Source organism: Myiozetetes cayanensis, unplaced genomic scaffold, assembly GCF_022539395.1.
Source record: "Myiozetetes cayanensis isolate MyiCay16 unplaced genomic scaffold, myiCay2020 scf2-11, whole genome shotgun sequence".
Classification (NCBI taxonomy): domain Eukaryota; kingdom Metazoa; phylum Chordata; class Aves; order Passeriformes; family Tyrannidae; genus Myiozetetes; species Myiozetetes cayanensis.
In genome coordinates, this window is record NW_026087411.1 from 108206793 (window position 1) to 108225724 (window position 18932).

At 43.9% G+C, this 18932-nt stretch overlaps 1 protein-coding gene across 1 annotated transcript in view; it reads right to left on the bottom strand.

Moving 5' to 3' along the window:
- Nucleotides 1-45: 45 nt before the first annotated feature.
- ITSN2 (intersectin 2) overlaps nucleotides 46-18932 on the bottom strand; it is a 69045-nt gene continuing 50158 nt past the window's right edge. The window contains exons 29-39 of the mRNA XM_050316962.1: nucleotides 8596-8717; nucleotides 7625-7731; nucleotides 6841-7024; nucleotides 6163-6261; nucleotides 5835-6002; nucleotides 4766-4978; nucleotides 3911-4032; nucleotides 3282-3364; nucleotides 3060-3143; nucleotides 2603-2776; nucleotides 46-1513 (exon numbers count right to left, since the gene is read on the bottom strand). Coding sequence (XP_050172919.1) covers nucleotides 1356-1513; nucleotides 2603-2776; nucleotides 3060-3143; nucleotides 3282-3364; nucleotides 3911-4032; nucleotides 4766-4978; nucleotides 5835-6002; nucleotides 6163-6261; nucleotides 6841-7024; nucleotides 7625-7731; nucleotides 8596-8717 — 1514 coding nt within the window. The 3' untranslated portion in view covers nucleotides 46-1355. The remainder of the gene's footprint in view (nucleotides 1514-2602; nucleotides 2777-3059; nucleotides 3144-3281; nucleotides 3365-3910; nucleotides 4033-4765; nucleotides 4979-5834; nucleotides 6003-6162; nucleotides 6262-6840; nucleotides 7025-7624; nucleotides 7732-8595; nucleotides 8718-18932) is intronic.

Consider the following 18932-nt stretch of genomic DNA (forward strand, 5'->3'; position numbering starts at 1 on the left):
TTTCCTCAGTTGTCCAAACTCTCACTTGTACAGACACAAGCTCTCAAGAGTTGCCAAGATTGACTTTTATTTAGGATTAGAAATACTGAACCACAGAAAACTGTTAAAAGTAACAGAGGTTGACTCAGTAACAGGAGGGTGCACAGATGGTGACTGCAGGGGAAACTGCCAGACTTCAGGAGGAATTGCTGCACCCGTGGAAAGGGCTGCCCAGAACTGCACGCTGTGCTTCTGCAACAAAGTTCTGCAACAGTTTAAGGAGGCAGTAAAATGGTTACAATGTATCAAACATTTTATAAACAAACTTTTTTTTTTTTTTTAAACCATCCCTGATTTGGTGCCAAGAGAAAGCTTTTGCTTTCAACCAGCTCTTTTTACAGGTTTGTGTTGGGGGTGACAGTTTCCCCCCAAGCAAACCTTTTAAACTTGTAATAAACTTTTCTTGAACAAATCCTATAAGTTTTTCTCATTATTTCACATTCCCCTGTACAATAAAATATATTTTTAAAAATCAATAAACATCTGTAGACAAATTACATTAATAAACTTATATTTTACTCTCTATATACATGTTGGCAATGTCAAAGCTTCAAGATTCACATGGAGGTCTGCAAGACCAAGGAAATGTACACAAATAACTTATATTTAGGAAAAAACCCAAAAGCTGAAGAGTGTTTTGCCACATTATTGTGGGTCACAGTATTTAAAATATTTTTTCTAGTTATTCTTCACAACCACATTGTCTCAGCAGAGAATGATGAATCAAACTGAAGCAGAAATTAAAATCAAGTAGCAGTTACTGATTCCAGTGCAGAACTAAGTCAAGTAAAGAACTACACTTGATTCTTAAAGAATATACAATATATCGGAGACTTCTCCAGTGCTGAGGCTTCTTCAGCATTTTACCTTTAAAACTATCATCCTGAGACAGGAAGATTCCAGTGGATATCACTTTTAGGATTTCTAATGGAATGATTCCAGTGCTGAGCTTAAACCATTCCTCAGTCTGTCTGTCAGACTAAGTGGTAAAATATACAAACAGCTTGGTGCCACATTTCTACTTAATACTTTTTATGGCCCTGAAAATGGAAACATTGGCATCCAAACCCAAGATATTCCAACATAATAAAAAGGCACTGAGCTATAGTACTGTATATACAGTAACATTTGTGTTTGCATAGATCAACAACAACTGGGAACACTGCAAGGAACTAAGCACAAGCAGGAACTAAGAGGAGACACGGAGGCAGCAGGAACTCTTGCTTAATAACCAGCGTGGGCCAAGGAATCTTTTACCAAAAGATATTCAGTCTGTCAGCTTCAGTTGTCCTTCATAAATTAAAAGAAAGGTGTTCTTAGAAGAGTGTTTTCTGATCAAAGAGCTGCAGGTCAAAGCGCACCCAGACCTCTCCAGTTGGAACTTCGTGCAGCAGTAAGTGTTTAGTCGTGGGGCCTTTGCTCTCTTGTTCTGTTCGGATTTTTGCTACTGGAACTTCGGTGCGACCCAAAAAATCTGTTGGGCAAGTGAGTAAGAAATTTCATTAGGCAGAGAAAGCTTAGAGAACCTGAAAGAGTCAGGTTAAGCAGCAGTGCTGCACAGTAGGTGTTCAGTTCCAGAGCACTGCTCCCAGGTTTCCTGTTTGCCCTCAGCCCTGTGTAAACCAGCCAGTGGTGACAAAGAAAGGTCTTTTTAGAAGACAAAAAGACATTACGGATTTAGGATGGAGAACATGCCTTTATTGTCATAGTTTGAGCTGAGGGCTTTAAAAACACTCTTAGAAAATACCCTTTCAGAAACACAGTTTCAAATGTTCTCCAGTTTTAGAGCTGTCAGGTCCAAGTTAGGTGATAGAACCTGTTTACAAATCAGCTGAGGTGCGATAAAGACAATAAAAAAATCAACTGTTTTGGCTCAGCCAACTTTTAATTAAGCTTATAGATCATTCTTCTCACAAGAACAATGACCTTGAACAATTACTATCGTTAGTAGGTTTGCAGTTCTATTCAGAAATCATATACCCTCTTTGTGGCCATTTCTTATACAACATCTCTGTGTGTGTCTGTGCATTAAAGGGCTCACTGTGGACTGAAGAAACAACAGACTGCTGTCCAGTTGGGAGATGCACCCAAAGTCATGTCACCTCACAGGAGAAAAGACTGAGCTATAGTTACACACAGCACCTCAGGTCAAGGCAGTTCCTTGCAAATCTGCAATAATCAACCACATGTCAGCCCTGAAAAAGCATTTAAGCTTTCAGGGAGTACGAGAAGCAACTGACAGCCAAAACTGTGTTGTTTCCAAGCAAAACAAGAAAACTTATCAAGCTGTTGCTGTGCAAATACAACCTGGCACCTTACTTTTGGGCACCTATAGTGAGAGAGTAAAACTTCTTTCAAATTCTCTGTCTGGCCCAGTCTGACCAAAAAAAAAAAAAAAAAAAAACCCAGAGTGGGATCAAATCTGACTGCCTGGAGCTGCTGGCTCTGGAAGGTTACTGAACTTCCTGTGTCCTGAGGCACTGCTTTTACACAACATTTCTCATGCAGCAATCAGCCCCACAGGCTCTCAGAACTGCTTCTTTTCCTAAATGTCCACACTTACCATCTGGTGAGAACTGATCCCTGTCAAACATGGTGATACACAGGACATCCTGATACAGGTCCTTGATGAAGAACTGGCAGTTGAAGTTCCACTTGGGGTTCAGGGTGTCCTGCATGGTTCTGGTAGTGTAGCTCTGCGAGCCCATGCTGATCTCACAGTACGGGTTGCTCTTCCCTAAACACAGAACAGGGAGTGAAAACCCCCTGCAGTGCAGAAACCTCCTCTCTATCTGGAGCCTGCCTGGGCACACATGGATGCTGCTGCCCAAATGTGCATCAGGCAATCCCTGTATCCCACAGCAGCACAGAGCTGGTTCTTCACTCAGTTCTCTGAAGTTAAAGAATGGTTAATTCATACAGTAACTGTAGAGTGTTTCCCAAATCACCAAACTCTTCTCAGCAAGCCTTTCCAAATGTTACAGGAATAAAAGTGATTTGAGGCTGTTTCCCTCACTCACCATTGGGCTTACAGGCCTTTAGTTCTGTTGCTTCAATCACGTGCACCATCAAACGTCCTATTCCTGAGGTTTTCTGCGAGCGGGCTGGGAACAGAGAGGTCAGAAATAAACGGATTGGTTGGAACTGTAAAAACTGGCAATAGATCTGAAGAGGGAGATCCTGCACAGGCACTGTGGCCTCCTCCAGGCGGATGAGAGGGAAATACAGAACTCTGTAGGTACCTTGATAAGCCTTTTCACGTTTCTTCTTCTCCGTTTCGATGTACTGCTCTGACGCCGCTTTGATTTTCTGGACCCAGGCAGTTCTGCAAAGAGCAATCCCCACAGCCAGGGTCAGCCCACAGGCAGGGAAGTCTTCAGCATCAGTGACTCTGCCCCAATCTCTTTTGCCATTCCCCCTCCCTGGGTTTCAGGGGCATCACAAATCAAGTTAGGTCACAGATTAAAGCGATGGAGTTTTTGGATTTAATGCCACATTCCAAATCAGACTAAATAAACAGAAAGTGGAGCTGCTGTTTTATTAAAGACTGCTGGGTCACATTAAGAACAGACCAGGACTGGGGAAGAATCCTATGGGATGCTGGACTTTGCAGCCCTAAACTGTTGTTCTATACAACAGTAACGTCAGGGAGCAGCAGATGTGGCTGGATTCCACTGCAAGAGCTGCTGCACAAGCAGAACAAAATCAGAGAAAACTCGTCATTCAAATGAGAGTCAAGTGGGTTTATTTCCTGACCAAGGGAACTAAACCCTATTTTTGAGCTTAGAGCCCCCCAGGTGTGCTCATTGGAGACATGACCTGCAGCCTCCATCTGCAAGCTTAGGCTCAGATCTGCACTGTCACTACTCACCGCTCGTTGATGTTGTCAGTTTTAAGCGTGTAAACTCTGTCGATGTGTGATATGTGGAAAACTGGCTCATCACTTGAAGGGTCTGTGGGCAGTTTCACGAGGACTTCATTAAGGAAAACCGGCTGAAAGAAGAGCAAATGTCACTGTGGCAGCATCACCCTGTGACAATGAGCTGAAAATTTACAAGGATGTTTAAATACACTGCTTTACTGCAGAGAAAATTAAAGTCATAGGACACAGGACAAACAGTGAGATCATCACGTAAAGGATGTGAGAAAGGACTGAGAGAAAAACTACTCTGGCAATACACCCCATTCTTGCCTTCCCAGAGGGAGAGCTTTGTGAAAGGGGCATGCCTGTCTAAAGCAGAGCTGCAGTGTGAAGCTCAGAAGTCCCGGGAATCTCTCAGGCTCCCAGTGGGAAAGCAGCCCTGATACTTAAACTTATCTCCCCAATTTCAGAATCTTGAGAACACGCACTGTGTGGACAGAGTGAATAAAATTTTGCTCTTTTACTGTTTTCTGAAGAAGAACAGGAAATTTCTTGTGGATGCAACTTCTGCAAAATCAAGTCAAGGCTCCTGCTTCTGAACATCCCACTGAGCTGCTCAGGCACGATGCTGCTTCTGCCCTTTCCTCCCCAAAGTGGAAAGAAGTGTTTGTTTAGCCAAGACACAAAAGCCTGTCCTTTTCTAGGATCCAAGCCAATGGCAGTTGTGCAAGTTGTCTGCCAGGACACACCTGTATGACAGCAAAAGGGGCCAGGCAGCTAATCCCAGCAGGAGAGCAGCATTCCTCATCAGAAGCCAGCATCCACTGCTACTAACATAACCATGGAACACCCTGAGTCACTCACCATTTTGTACATTTTGAACTGGGAGTTGGATTTGGGGCTGAACAGTTTATCGGAGCCAGAAGACACAAACTGTTTAACCATGTAGGTGAGCAGGAGGAAGTCATTGAAAAGGAATCCGTACAGCTCCTTACTGCTCTTGGCCTTGTACAGCTTCCCACTGTGCAGGAGCTTCCGTGGTCCCAGGCAGTTTGTGAGGGAGTTGAACACAGGTTGCTAGGAGAGACAAAACTCGTTAGCACCAGCAACTTCCTGCAGAGATCAGCTCCTGCTCCTCTTTACCGTGGAGATTGTTCAGGTTGCTCAAAATGCCCTTCTGTTTTGTTTAACGAATTTAGTTATAAATGAAGAGAAAGGAAACTGTTCTGTGATCAGCCATGGTAACAGCACAACTCCCAACTCAGAGCAGATTTAAGCTTTTACCAAAACACACACGGGGTTCTGACTGGATGAAGGCATTTACTGCACAGCCACTCCTCTGCTGTCCAGAAGCTGTGTTAAGAAAGAGCTGCACAGTCTGCAGTCAGGTCACCCCTTACAGGTGCATGAAGAGGTGTTGAACCAGGACAGACCTTCTGGGTCTTTCAAGCCCTGGTTCCTTAGGTAGCCATTGGAGAACTGTCACCCCTCATTGTGAAGGCTGTTCTGAAAGGTACAGGAGCCTGAACTCCACATATCTTTGAGGATCTGGCACTGAGGGCTTCTGTGCCCTTCCTGCATGGAGGATAGCCCTGGGAAGCACACACAAAGTGAAATCCCACATAGTAACACCTGACTTAGCCCAGCAGCAACAGGAACAGAACCTCATAGGGAAGAGTTATTTCTGTCTGTTTAACAGTTTAAATGGTATCAGCTTTTAAGCTTATAAATCAAGATTTCTCCACCACCAAAATCATGCAAAAATGAGGGTTCATCACATTATGGCTTTAAGTAGAACTGAATAAAAGCTTCTCTGCCAAGAGCTCAGCAGCGGATCACATTCCAATAAGGGATGTGAGCAGGGACTCCCTTTCCCCCTCCAGCCTTTCTGAAATTCCTCTGAGAAGACCATGCAGGGTGTCAACACAGCTACCTCAGCAAGGCCTTCGCACTGGACGTGGTTCTGTATCCATTCCAGCCGGTCTGAGTTCTCCTTCTCCCGCACCCCTTCGTTCACCTGGGAGCACAGCTCCTCCGCGCGCTCCAGCGCCAGCCTCAGGGCACTGTGGTCCGGGTGGCTTTCTGGAGTGTTCTCTAGAATCTGGTGTGGATCACAGAGGGCAGAAAACAAGATAAAAACAGAGTTAAGCACCGGTACTTCTCAGAGAAATCCCCATGAACGGACAAGGCTTTATCTTTGCTTTTGCTACCGAGATCAGACTCAAAGCGTTCACCTACAGAACCTCACTTGGGGTACTCACACTCTTTATGAGCAGAGGGTAGCGTGTTATCCTTTGCATTGGTTTCAGGAGGAAACTGGAGAGGGGCATTCCTTTGCAGCGAGGGTCCAAGGCAAGTTTCTGTGGTGCAACACAGGGATTTAACAGAGACACTGCATTACTCATCAGGAAACATTTGCCTCACTGGCACTGAATACTAAAAACTCTCTGATCAGATTCATTTTTCCAGGCATTCCAAGAGACCTTAGATTTTTCCAGTAAGAAAACAATATTTGTTTCCAGAACAAACAGGAAAGCCAGCACTGTCATTGTACCAGATGCTTTACCAGCATAAATCACAGGGTCATTGTTCATGCAGAGTCCTTACATTCAAAACTGTTCCAGCTTTTATTTTGACATTACAGGCTCCACTCAGGTTGAAAAGGAACAAAGCAATGAAAGAAACAAATGCCTGATGTCAGCAACTCTGGGAATTCTCCTTTCATGGCCTCAGTAAATTAGCCAGAGAGAAGGACAGGGATATAAATAAAGAGCACAGACAGTGTTAACCAAGGTCACCATACACATACACCTTGGAAGGTTCTCAAGCTATTTTTGCAGGATTTTACTCTCCTGGGTTATTTTGATCTGGTTGATGCTGGTTAGGCGGGCTCCTCCCTTGAGAAAAGGAGAAGGCACAAAAGCTACTGAATCAGATACCTTTAAGTAGTCTTTGAAATCAGCATCTTCATCAGTTTTCTGCTGCAGCAGCGACGCCCCGTTGAGCTGGCAGCTGCAGAAGCGGATGTAGGCCTGCATGTGGGACAGCTCTGCAGCCAGGATGTCCCCGATCATCTGCACCGGCATCTTCTCCCCTCCCGTCTTCTTGCGCACCCGCAAGGCCCTGAGGAGGAAAGAAATCCCCATCCAACTCTGCTGCCAAGTCTGCAAGGCCTAAATCACGGCCCTTACAACCCCCACCTCTGAAAGGACTCAAAGCCTGGGAGGTGAATTCCCATACACAGCAAGGGCAATTCCAGGATCCAGCCTGAACCAGCACAACATGCTGAGATGAAGGATCTGCCTGGTGGCGTCTGGGGGACCGGGACACTCTTGTGAGGTTTCTGGGACAATAAGCATCAATCTCTACATTCAACCAGCATCCCATTCAGTGAATTATTAGTCACTTTTTCTCTCTAGGGTTTTTTTTGGATAATAGAAGGTTGATGTGCAGAGAACTGGAAAGAACAGAACACCTCCCATGCACATACTTCTGTGTAGGCTCTGTTTCTAAGGTGTTATAGCAAATGTGCATCTGTTCTTGCTGTTTACTCTTCCCTCTCTTCTATTACAACTCCTTTTTTAGCAGTCTGTTCTGGATGCACATATGTACAGGAAATAATCATCAAGGACAGAATATTTATTGTAAAACCAGGAAACTTCCTGGGAAAAGGAACCAGAGAATAAAAAAGGGGAAAATGTAAGACTGCAGGTAAGTACTCACTTCAGTAACTTTGTATTTGACATGATGAGTTCCTTCCAGTTAACAAAGATCAGCCCCATTTCTCCTTCTGTGAGAGAGCCCGAATCAGCCATTGGTTTTTGGAAAACCTGCAGCCAAAAAATGAGAAAGGTGAGTCATTCTTTAGAGACAAAAGCAGCTCAGCCTCTTTTTTAGCCCAGCAGTGACTTTGCTTTTGTTGAATGCTCAGTGTCTAATTTCTCAGCAGTTAAAAGCAATTCCTTAGTAGCACTTGTGACAGCTGTCGCTATTTCCCCATGGTGTGTGACCCCATTCTGACACCAGCAGCATCATTTGCAAAGCAGGAACAAGCACTGGGACCTGCAGGCTGACTGCTCAGCAGAAGAGCATTCCCACGATTTCAGAGTCAATCACTACACAGATTGCACTTGGACATCATGCCTTTCCCCCTGCCCGGAGCACAGAGGGTCACCCTGTGTGCAGAACCACAGCACATCACCTCTGGAGAGCAGAGCACCTGTGTAACTCAGCCTATTTAACATCTGTCACACTTCAGCACAGTTGTTTTATGCAGAGAGGTCACACTGGACACCCGACACCACATAATGCTGGCCAGTCCCTGCCCAGCCTGCTGTGTTGGCCTTGCTTCCAGAAATAAAACTGGAGAGAAGGCACTTGATAAACCTTTATGGTGCTTCTACAGCTTCTGTCATGAGCCTGTGCAGCTCTGCTCGACACATGGCCCATCTTTCCACTGAGCCCAAACACCAAAGAACAGGATTTGGAAAACAGGATGGTCCTGGTAAGCCAATGGGTTTCACAACATTATTTTGCCTGGTGGGCAACCACGTAACATTCACTGGAAAGGGAGGTGCCCACACACCTTTCCTCTTCCAGCATCTCACAATTCCTAAGAATCCCTTTATTGCTGCTATTCAGCAGGACAGAGGTGTTCTCCTTCCAAATGCATTTTCACATCCACGACATCTCACCTCCACGACGAGCTGCAGATCGTCCATGTACCTTTCCTCGGTCTGAATGAGCTCGTGAATGTAGCCCTGCCTCTTCCTTTCCATCGGCTGCATGGTGTCGAGGCTCTGGAGATCAGCACACCCTACAAGAAGTAAGCCAGGAGTTCAGATCCCACTCAGGGCACCAGATCTGATGAATTAAAAAAGTGGCACCAGCACAAACCAGACCTCAGACCGCACAAACAGCGGGTTTCAAAATAGAGTGATGTAGTGATGAAACCCCTCCCTCCTTTGTGTCATTTTTCAGTCAACGTTTTATTTCTTCAAATACCCCTTTTTCTTGTACTGTGATGCAGAATGAGAATTCCTGACTTCCTGCCACTCCACTGGCCTCGTGACTTTTCTCACCTCTTCTGCCACACTGATTTGGAACTGTGATTTCCTCTTGCCTCATGCAACGCCTTTTTGGACTTGATGATCTTAAAGATCTTTTCCAACCTTAATGATCCTGTGATTCTGAGTTCTCTTTTGTGAGATGAAGTAATGACAAATGTGTCTGGTCCTGACTTAGGACACTGCACCTTTAATCCCCACCCCATTTCTCAAGTCCTCTGTGTTGGTTAATAACTTATGATAAACCACCATTACAAATTTGTAAAGTTATAACACATAATGTCATATCTGTGTAATTTCACAGTTGCATAACTTTTTTTTCTAAAATGAGCCTGACATGTGTTGAATTATTTATATGTATCAATTACAAATAATCAAAATCATGCACAGGAACACACCAGCAGCCAGGGACACAAACCCCAAGTTTCTGCAAGAACATGCAGGCCCTACAGCTTCACACAGCTCTTTCTCTACTGTATGTTAGTAAAAAGACAACAGTGTTCAAACTTTAGTAACTGAATCAAAAACGGGTAAAAACAAAGTGGTGAATATGTTTAGCTGGGTAAAGGAGAGCACAGAAAGTCAGTCTGGATCCGCCTGTCAGCCATCACATGCCAGCAGACGACTGCAAAGCACCAGGGTGGGGGAAAAGGAGATAAAAAGGAACAATTACAGAGAGTTTGAGAACGTCCTTCTATTGCTGAGTGTGATGGCATCAGATTGTAATACCAGGTGGATTTTGCAGGATAGCAGAAAGGACATCGCAGGGACTCATTTGAATCCGTCATTTCTAGAGGAACAACACTTCATGAAAATTTACAGGTGGTGTGAGAGGCAAGGTGACCTCCCCATCACCCTGACACAGCTGGGACACGAGGATGTGGCTTTATTCACTACCAGGGTACAGATCTGTTTATGGGAGGGCTGCTCTAAGAAATGGAGATAGTAATAAATTCGAGGAGAAAAAAACCCAAGAAACACTAAACATTTGATGAGGCAGTGCCCTAGCACTCAGGGAACCTCACAGGCATCAAGCTGCTTTGAAGCAGCAGCAACTGTCAGCAAAAGAGAAACTCTTACCAAGTGAACTTATGACACCATCCCAAGTATTCTAACTGGGAAACCTTTTGAACAACACAAAGAAGTAAAGCAGCAAAGGCAACAACTAGATTGAAAATCAGGACTTTTCAGTTCTGTTTTGCACCCTAAGGAGGATCACAGATCTTAAGCCTTCTGACAAGATTTGCAAAAACACCAATTTTTACAAAGAGATCTGGGATTACAGCTCTTTTGATTGTGCAAAATGCTGCTTCTGGCCTTAGTTATCCCTAAAGTTACAATCAGGCCAAAATTAGATGAGAAAAAGAATTAAAGTTATAGACCAAAGTCATTCTTGTGAAGTTTGGTATCTCAGTCCATCGAGACGGTCTATGGCCAATGTGTGCTACTTCTGTCACTGTTCAGTCTGTACAACACTGAGTTTAAGCTCACCAGTTTCCTAAGACATGACATTTTAAGATAAACAGGGGTTTGCACAGTAACCAGATTTGGAAATCTCAGCTTTGACCATGTGGTCACGTCAGCAGGGATGGACTGAAGCTCCTGTTTGTATCCCAGAAGCTATTGGAAAAACCATACACTGGGATTTGGGTCTGCCCCAAGCTGCCCACTGAAAGCAGAAGCAAACACTGGAAGAAAAACAGGCCTTTTTCTGCATTCAAATAGATTTGGTTCATGAGCTCAGTATCAGATGCAAAAATGCAGTTACATTAATTGACTGCTGCGCTGACCTTGTATTTGGCCTGTCAGCTTCTGGTATGAAGGGACAAGTGCTATTTTGTGCTTAATATTTTATTTTATTTAAACACTAGTGTTTACTAGTGAAAACACTCCAAATTTTGATGGGTCTGATGATAGTGACATAAAAACACAGTACATGATCCCCATATCTGATTTTAGAGGGTGAATTCAGGTTTTTGAAGGTCTGAAGGTAAGAAAGGAACAAGACTAGAGAACAAACCAGCCTACTTGGTGCATTTGCCAAGGTTTTCCCAAAGTGTTCATAGCAACCCATGGGCTCACTGCTACAGAAAGGGTGGACCTACATCTCTGCACTTTCTCCTACCACATTCCTGTTCCCTCCTTCCTTTGCATCAGTTCTGGTACTTATCTGACTCCCAGCTCACACCCTGGCAGCAAACAAATCCCAAGTGGGGGGAAAAAGAAAACAGTATTTTTCTGCTAGTTTAGCAGCCAGGAATGTGCATGGAAGCAATAAAACTGCCTTGTTTGGCAGCAGAAAGTTGTTGGTTTGGCTTCCGTCTGGTGAGGATTCATCCCAAGCTCCAGATGCAACTCATGAAGAGCAGTGAGATTTCTGGGAGCACCTGCAGAGGGGATTGCAGCTACTCCCCTCCTCTGCTTACTGAGAGGGGTTCCTGACCTTTGGAGGGGAAGCCAGCCTGCCTCCCCCACCAAGAGCAGGTAGGGCCAAGCTTTCAGACAGCCTGGAGCACGACCTGCCCAGCTCCCTTCTCCAGAGCATCGACCAGAGCGAGCAGTCAGGGTCTGGTACCTTGGAAACCTGGGACATCCCAACAAAGACAAGCCTACACCACCTGAGGTGCCTTCTGTGCTAAATCCTGCTCTCCAAGGGGAGGAAGCAGCTGCCTCACCAGGGCAGGGCAAAACAAGCTGGAGAGTGTGTAAACAGGAAATCCCAATCTCTACAGTTGTGTTTAAAATTATACCTTCCCCTCCCAATATACCTGAACAAGGAATATTTTTTCCTACTAACATAACTGTCCCTGCCTGAAACACTATCCCATTCCACAGTCCAAAGATGTTCTGCTCGGCAGGAGATTCACATGCCTAAAAAACATGGGGGCTGGTGGTGAAAACTTTTCCAATTACTGGCATATTTTGGATTTGAGCACCTTCAAGGGGAAGAGAGACCCTTTCTGAAGAAAAGAAATCCCCCAAAGAAAGAAAGATGAATGAGACCTATCACCATTTCATTTTTTCTTGGTTAAAAAAATGAGTGAATTAAAATTCTTCACTTAAAAGCCAATTCCAGAGAACTGAAGTAAAAAGCAGATGAATAAAAGGCTTTCCTAGATGCCCAGACCTGCTTGGGCATTGAGTGCTTTGTCCCCTTCCCCACCAAACTTCCCCAATCAATGAACAACTTAAAAACACATTAGAAATGACAGCTTAACCCTCCAACAGGAGCTGAGGCCCTTGTCCAGAAGGATCTATCTAGACCAGAGGCATTAACTGCTTTGGGTCACCAATGAACACTATTTAAGGACAGGGAGGAGTTTAGATTGGATATTAGGAAAAATTTCTTCATGGAAAGGGTTGTCAAACACTGGAATGGGTTGCCCAGGGAACTGGTGGAATCACCATCCCTGTTCAAAAAAATGTGTGGACACGGCACCTGAGGAGATGGTTTAGTGGTGGGATTGGCAGTGCTGGGCTCGTGGTTGGACTTAATGATCTTAGGGGTCTTTTCCAACCCTAATGATTCTGTGGTTCTATATAAACTGCATTTTTAAGGAAATAGCCTGGTTTGTTTAAGGGTTTGGTTTTTGTTGGGGTTTTTTTTGGATTTTTTTTGAAGGGAGTTGGTTGGTTGTGTTTGTTTTTTTGCTTGTTTGAATCCCAAGCCAGTTGATATGGCTGAGAAAAGCAAGTAAGGGATGGGGTTTGTTTCCCTGCCTCTTATTTTCCCAGGCTGCCATAGGAAGGCCACATCTCACCTTCAGGACCATGGGCTGGAGTCAGTACAGTCAGTACAGCCAGGGAGCAGCTGGTGGCATCATGGGACTCCACCCACAGCCCCTTACAAGCTCTGCTGGCACGTGTAAGGCCAACCCGCTTGTGATCCACTCCTGTCACTGCCTGGAGCAGCCCCTGTGCTACTGAAACCCACAAAAGGAACTAATCCAAGAAACCTGTGGCCATGGAAAAGGTGGTTTCCATCAGGCCCTAGGAAAAATAATAAAAATTTTTATCCAATCTCCCCTAATCAGTAAATGCAGGATACTCTCTCTGCTACGACAGAGGAAATTTATGATGCAATTTACGAGAGGTAAAAAGCAAGACTGAGTCTCTCGACCGATCACAGAGCCAGGCAACACAATGCTCATACCAAAAAAAAAAAATCCTCCCCAGATGGACAAAAAAAACAACAGACAAACTAGATCCTTTCATGTGTCCCTTTAATAAAATACATTTGCATAGTTATCTTACAACTTTGTTTAAAACCAAGGATGAACAATTGCCTCATGCTAAGCACAGCCTGCATTCGCGTGTCTCAACAACCACCCCCGCGCACGGACACTCAAGCTTGGGAAGAACAACAGGAGGGATCTTAAGGCAGCACACACCATTACACAGCAGTTTTATTGGTTCATTACATTGAAGTAGCACAACCCTGCAGCCACACTCCCACTGCAGGCCGAGGATTGTCGGCATTCCTACGAGCAGACTTATTTACAGGTGTTTCCAACCCGGCTCAAGGAAATCACACAGGGATACAATCTGACAAAGCATCGAGATGGCAGAAATGTTCAGTGACTGGTTTCAGTTATTAGTGTGTAACTTTTTGATGTAGCTTTATGCCTTCTGCGCTCCTGACTGCACCATTAATCACATGGAGAAAGTGCTTTGGGTGCTCTCAGCCCTCACCACCACGGACTCCTTGCACAGTGTCCCAGTGGTGGCACAGGACCTTCCTGCATGGATCCAAGTCTGGATCAGGAACTAAGCTTGTGTAAAACTAGGCTTGTGTGGCTTGTTAGTCCATTACACAAATCAGACAGTTACAGAATTAGGAAGTGTTTTGGTACCTGTCCTTGTGCACTTACAGCACCGTTCATGTTCTCACCCCATTGACACCAGGGCCCTGTTCTCTGCTGGCCCACAGGAAACAACATGGAGCAAATACTCCACTGCAGGCAGCAGCATATTTCACTGCCCATGTTGGCTCCAGTGATACCTGTTAACCTTGTGTGGCTCTGAGCAACATTTAAACTCTCAGCTCTTGCCTGGGAACCATCAATTAACCAAAAAAAATCTATTTTCCAGCTTGCCCTTAGTTCCACAGCCAGCCTTTTTCACCCCAATCAGGGTGATTCTACTTGGCTGGCTGGGGTGACCAGCTGAACTCAACTCTATGGACCTTTAGCAACAAGGGGGTGGATTGCACACAACCAGAGAAAAAAGTAGCACTTCTGAAAGAAAAAGTCTGATTTAAACCCAAGCTTCTATTAGCTCCACCTCTTCACTGGTAGAGAACATTAATGAAAAATAATCTTGCCATAAATTCATCCTTGCCATGGCCTTTCCTATGGATGATCTGATGTGTGTATCCACCCCTTTCTGCAGCAATGTGCAGGGAGCAGAGCTCTCTGGTGACTGTGCTGCAGCTGTGCTAGGCAGACTTTTGCAGCAGAGATAAATACTGAAGGCAGGGACTAAGTCTCTTTCAGTCAGCATTACTAAGGTGTGTTGTTATTATTTTTGTTATTACACTTAGAGAATTTATGAGCTTACTCAGTTAATACTGAAACTCTAAAAGGTAACTGTGAAAGCACAAGATGCTTCACTTTAATACTCTTCAGTTCTAATTTAGAGGCAGCAGTTTCAATAATTTTCAATGCTCATACCTCCATACCCAACAACAGGGCTTTACCTAACAGTGCCCTAATCTCCAGCTGTATCAGTTAAAAAATGTGTAGCATGCCAGCTGCTTTAGGAAAATGCCACATAACTCTGTCCTCAAACATCCCAGAGAGGATGTTTTTAGTTTTTCAAAGACCATTAGAAGCGATCTGGCATTCAAGGAAAACTGACTGAACACTGGGAAGTCAGTGTGGCTCAAATCCCACAGGTTAACAGTGCCTTTTAGAAATGAGATAATTTGGAAGATCACCCAATTCTCAGACTACAGTGACTGCTCGATGCCACCGTTGCAGCACAAGGCGCTTCAGCCTGTGTTAAACAGGCTTTCCAAGACAGAAATTCAGAGAGGGCAATCCTGGGTGAGTAGTACGTTTTAGTAGAAACACTTGAAATGTAGTTTCATAAGGAAATCAAGTCATCTGGAATACTCAAAGGATTATCTAGCACATTATTTGCCTACAACAATGCAATTTCATTCTATAACAAAATACTGGTTCAGACAAAATACATCCAGAATAAAAACCCATTTGTAGTTTTCTGTAGGCACATTGCTTAGTCCATATTGCACAGAAGATACATCTCTGAACTAAAGGGCACATATACATTATTTGATCAAGTATATTACATACATAACATTGAGATTTTGGAGAAAGGCTTTTAAATCTCTGCAATTGGACTAACCTTTTTCTGATAGTACCTTCACAACATTCATACATATATATATATGTCTATATAGTAAACAAACAGTGTTTTGTAAACATTTCTGATTGCATAAGTGACCTTTGCTGTTTCGTAACCAAGTCTGGGAAACAAACTAAATTAAATACTGTGTCTACAAGATCTCTCCTGTTGCTACAAGAGCACAGAACTATTTAATCAGAGAAGGCTGCAATTAAATTAATCCTTTTATTTTAAGGGGAAAGCCAAGGTTTTAAGTCCTTCCTTCCCTCCAAACATTACAGTAAGACATGGGCACCATTAATGGTGACACACCAGGGCCGTGAAGGACCACCTTTGGGCTGAGGAGCACAGTTCCATTCCTAAACCCAAATGCTCTGCTCTCAGCTCCAGGTGTCACTTCGTGTCTCTCTTCTGGCAACACCTCTGCATTGAGGTCACCTGTGCACTAAGGCTGCTGGTTTATTCACCAGAAGGAAGAGCAGCAGCTTTCAGACAGTACTTTGGGTCACTGCAGACGGCAGCCAGACACAAACAATTCCGTACCATTGATACTTAATGAAGGGGCAGGGAAAGGGCCTGGTCACACAGAGGCTGTGTAACTACTCACTGCAGCAGCTAGCACGTTTGCCAAAACTGAAAGCAAATATGAATTATCAGCATAAAGTATTTAAAGGAAGGAGGTTGTTTAGGGATAGAATGTATTGAGCCAAAACAACCTGAATTCCTGTCATAGTACTACCATGAAGGAAGAAAAAAATTAAAACTATCCTCCACTCTACATTTAATAGTTCTTTTCCCGGTTAAAAAGGGTTTTAAAAGGCTGGATGGACTGCACCAGATCTAACCCTTAGATCTTGTAGCATGTTTGTAATCACAGTGACTATCAGCAGCAGACAGGTAGGGTTTGTTTCGGGATGAGCCATGTAGGCTGCCAATTTTAAAAGCTCAATATATAAGAGATTAAATCAAGTCCATTAAAACAATAATCGGTGAACATTTTAATTCTGCAAAATATGTACATTACAACATTAAAAGAACACAACTACCCGTTCAAAACAGCTCAGATAAACTGTGCAAATAGTGGGTCTTTGTGTGTCTGCAATCCCACCATGCAAAAGATAACTTGATATGCATGCTAATGACTAGGGTTATCAATACCAAAGGAAATACTAAAGGAAACAAGAATGAACAGCAGTGAAAGCCACACAAAGACCCACTATCCTTTCTGCTTTTACAAATCAACTGGAAGTGTAGATCAGAAGAAAAAAAACCACAAAAACCTAATTTCTTGATTGGATCTAACGTTCAAACGAAGCAAAAGGATTGTGTCAGACACGTGAGCAGGGCTGGCCACCCTGCCTCCACGCTAGTCAAACTTGGATAGTGGGTCTCTGAGGTGCTTTCACACTGGAAGACAACATTGGGTCCTAAAAAAAAACAAAAACAAAACAAAACAAAAGGATAAAATGAACATAAATTTGAAGAGTGAAACATATGAGTTCTATGGACAAAGACAGAACAACACCAAAAAGGTCAGAAAGGAATGATGAACAATTCAACTTTCTGAAAACAGACATCATGAGCTTCCAGCTTTGCAATTTCATATTTATAAACACACACAGATTTAAGTACTTGTGACCAGCCATTGCTGACTTTGAAAAACCCCTGCAGCTGATTCATTTGAAGAAAAAGTTGCTTCCCAAGGAAGACTTCTGTTATGTGGACTCAACATAAGGTCAAGCCCTAGGGGTTTGTTTTTAAAGGCAATGGCAAAATTCCCTAACATTTCAACAAAACCAGGATTTCTCCTGGGAAACTCGTAATGGGACATTAGAAAATCAGATAAAAACTACACTTGTATAGAAAAGCCCCACTGGAATTTATTCATATAAATTAACACATAAAAAATTTACCTGCTTGACTCTGTTCAAAGCCTAAAAGAAATTAAAGCCTTGTCTCTAGTAACATGTGTCCATGGAGCAGGATGTACCACATCCCTCAATTCCCCATCAGAGACCAAAGGCTACACAGTCTGAAAAGGCACTGACTGCTAAAGTCAGGCTAAAGGCAGAGGTGTGACATGGGCTGCAGCTGCACATACCTTGTGGGCAATCCAGAGACTATTCCATGCCCCAGGATTTCAACCTGGGAGCTTTATCCAGCCTGACTGACATTCACCAAACAGTTTTGGAATAGTTTGGAAATACAGAGACAGTATGTCACTATGATTGACTTGGTATTTGATCTTTGGTAAAAGGGGTAAAATTCTGGAGCTGTTGAGTTAAATCTTAGAGTAAATTACTAATCTTCATGTGAAAAAAAATTCATATAGACCTGCAACAGGCAACACCTCAAAGCCACAGATACCATGAACTGTAATTCTATAAAGAGAAGTTACTTGGCAAGAATTAGACAACTTCAAAACGTGTTGTCCGTATATAGACACAGAAATGCACCCACCACAACCACATCAGTTCTGAAGTTGTTTTCTCACTATGAACACCTTTGAAAATCAGTCAGCTTTTCACTCACTAGATAGTGTGCACAGGAATCATTAATGATCTTCTGTGCACGATAACAGACTTGTGGAAATAAAGATCTTGTTGGTGAAAGGACAGGGTTTGCCTCATGTTTCTAATATGTCACATCTATAAGCGAGCTTTGGGGAGGAAACTAATTAGGTAGATATAATGGTAGCACTATAAATATCAGGTTTGTACCTAAGGAAATTCACACTGTTGTCATACGTGTGTCAAGAACTGTCTGTGGAGTGAGGATCTGTGCCCAGCCTCACCACCTTTTCCCATGGCACTGACAGAAGGCAGAGCAGGCAGGTTTAAATGGGGAAGGAGGTGGGACTACTTGGAGCTCAGGCCTGAGCACACAAAGGGAGTAACTCAGATGAGTGAGGAACTTCAGCAGTGCTGGGCTATGGGAAGGAGAAAGTGTGAACAGAAACACTAACACATTACTGTGAGGGCTGTGAGACACTGGAACAGGTTGCCCAGGGAGGCTGTGGATGCTCCATCCCTGTCAGTGTTCAAAGCCCGGATAAGTGGATAAGGCCTTCAGCAACCTCTACTGGGAGGTGTCCCTGCACACGGCAGGGGGTTGGAACTAGATGATCCTTAAGGTCCATTCCAACCCCTTAACACTCTGATTCTACTAGAATAGGAGGAACTGGCACAGCATTCAGCTCTGTGAAAGACCAGTCTCACAGAGGGAGATGAGGCACCTCAGCCAGGATGAACCAGAAGCCTCTCTGCACACTGAGCACAGGTGTGTCCACCTGGCTGAGCTGCCCAGCTCTCAGCAAGAATGTCTCAGAGATGAACTGATCTCTAACAATAAAAGACATCCAGCAACCAAGTGTGCAGATGTAGCTGGAGCAGCTGTCTTACCTCCATCTGAGGTACCTGAGGGGAGAAAATCTCAGCTAAAGAAAATGTAAGGATAAGGCTCACACTGGTCTCATGGATAAGACGACAAACTGCAAAAAGCTGTCTCACTGAAAAAGCCAACAAATAATGAGAGAACAAGTTTCCAAGAGCAAGGCAGGTAAAGGCTGGCTGAAATAAAATTATCTCCAGACCAGG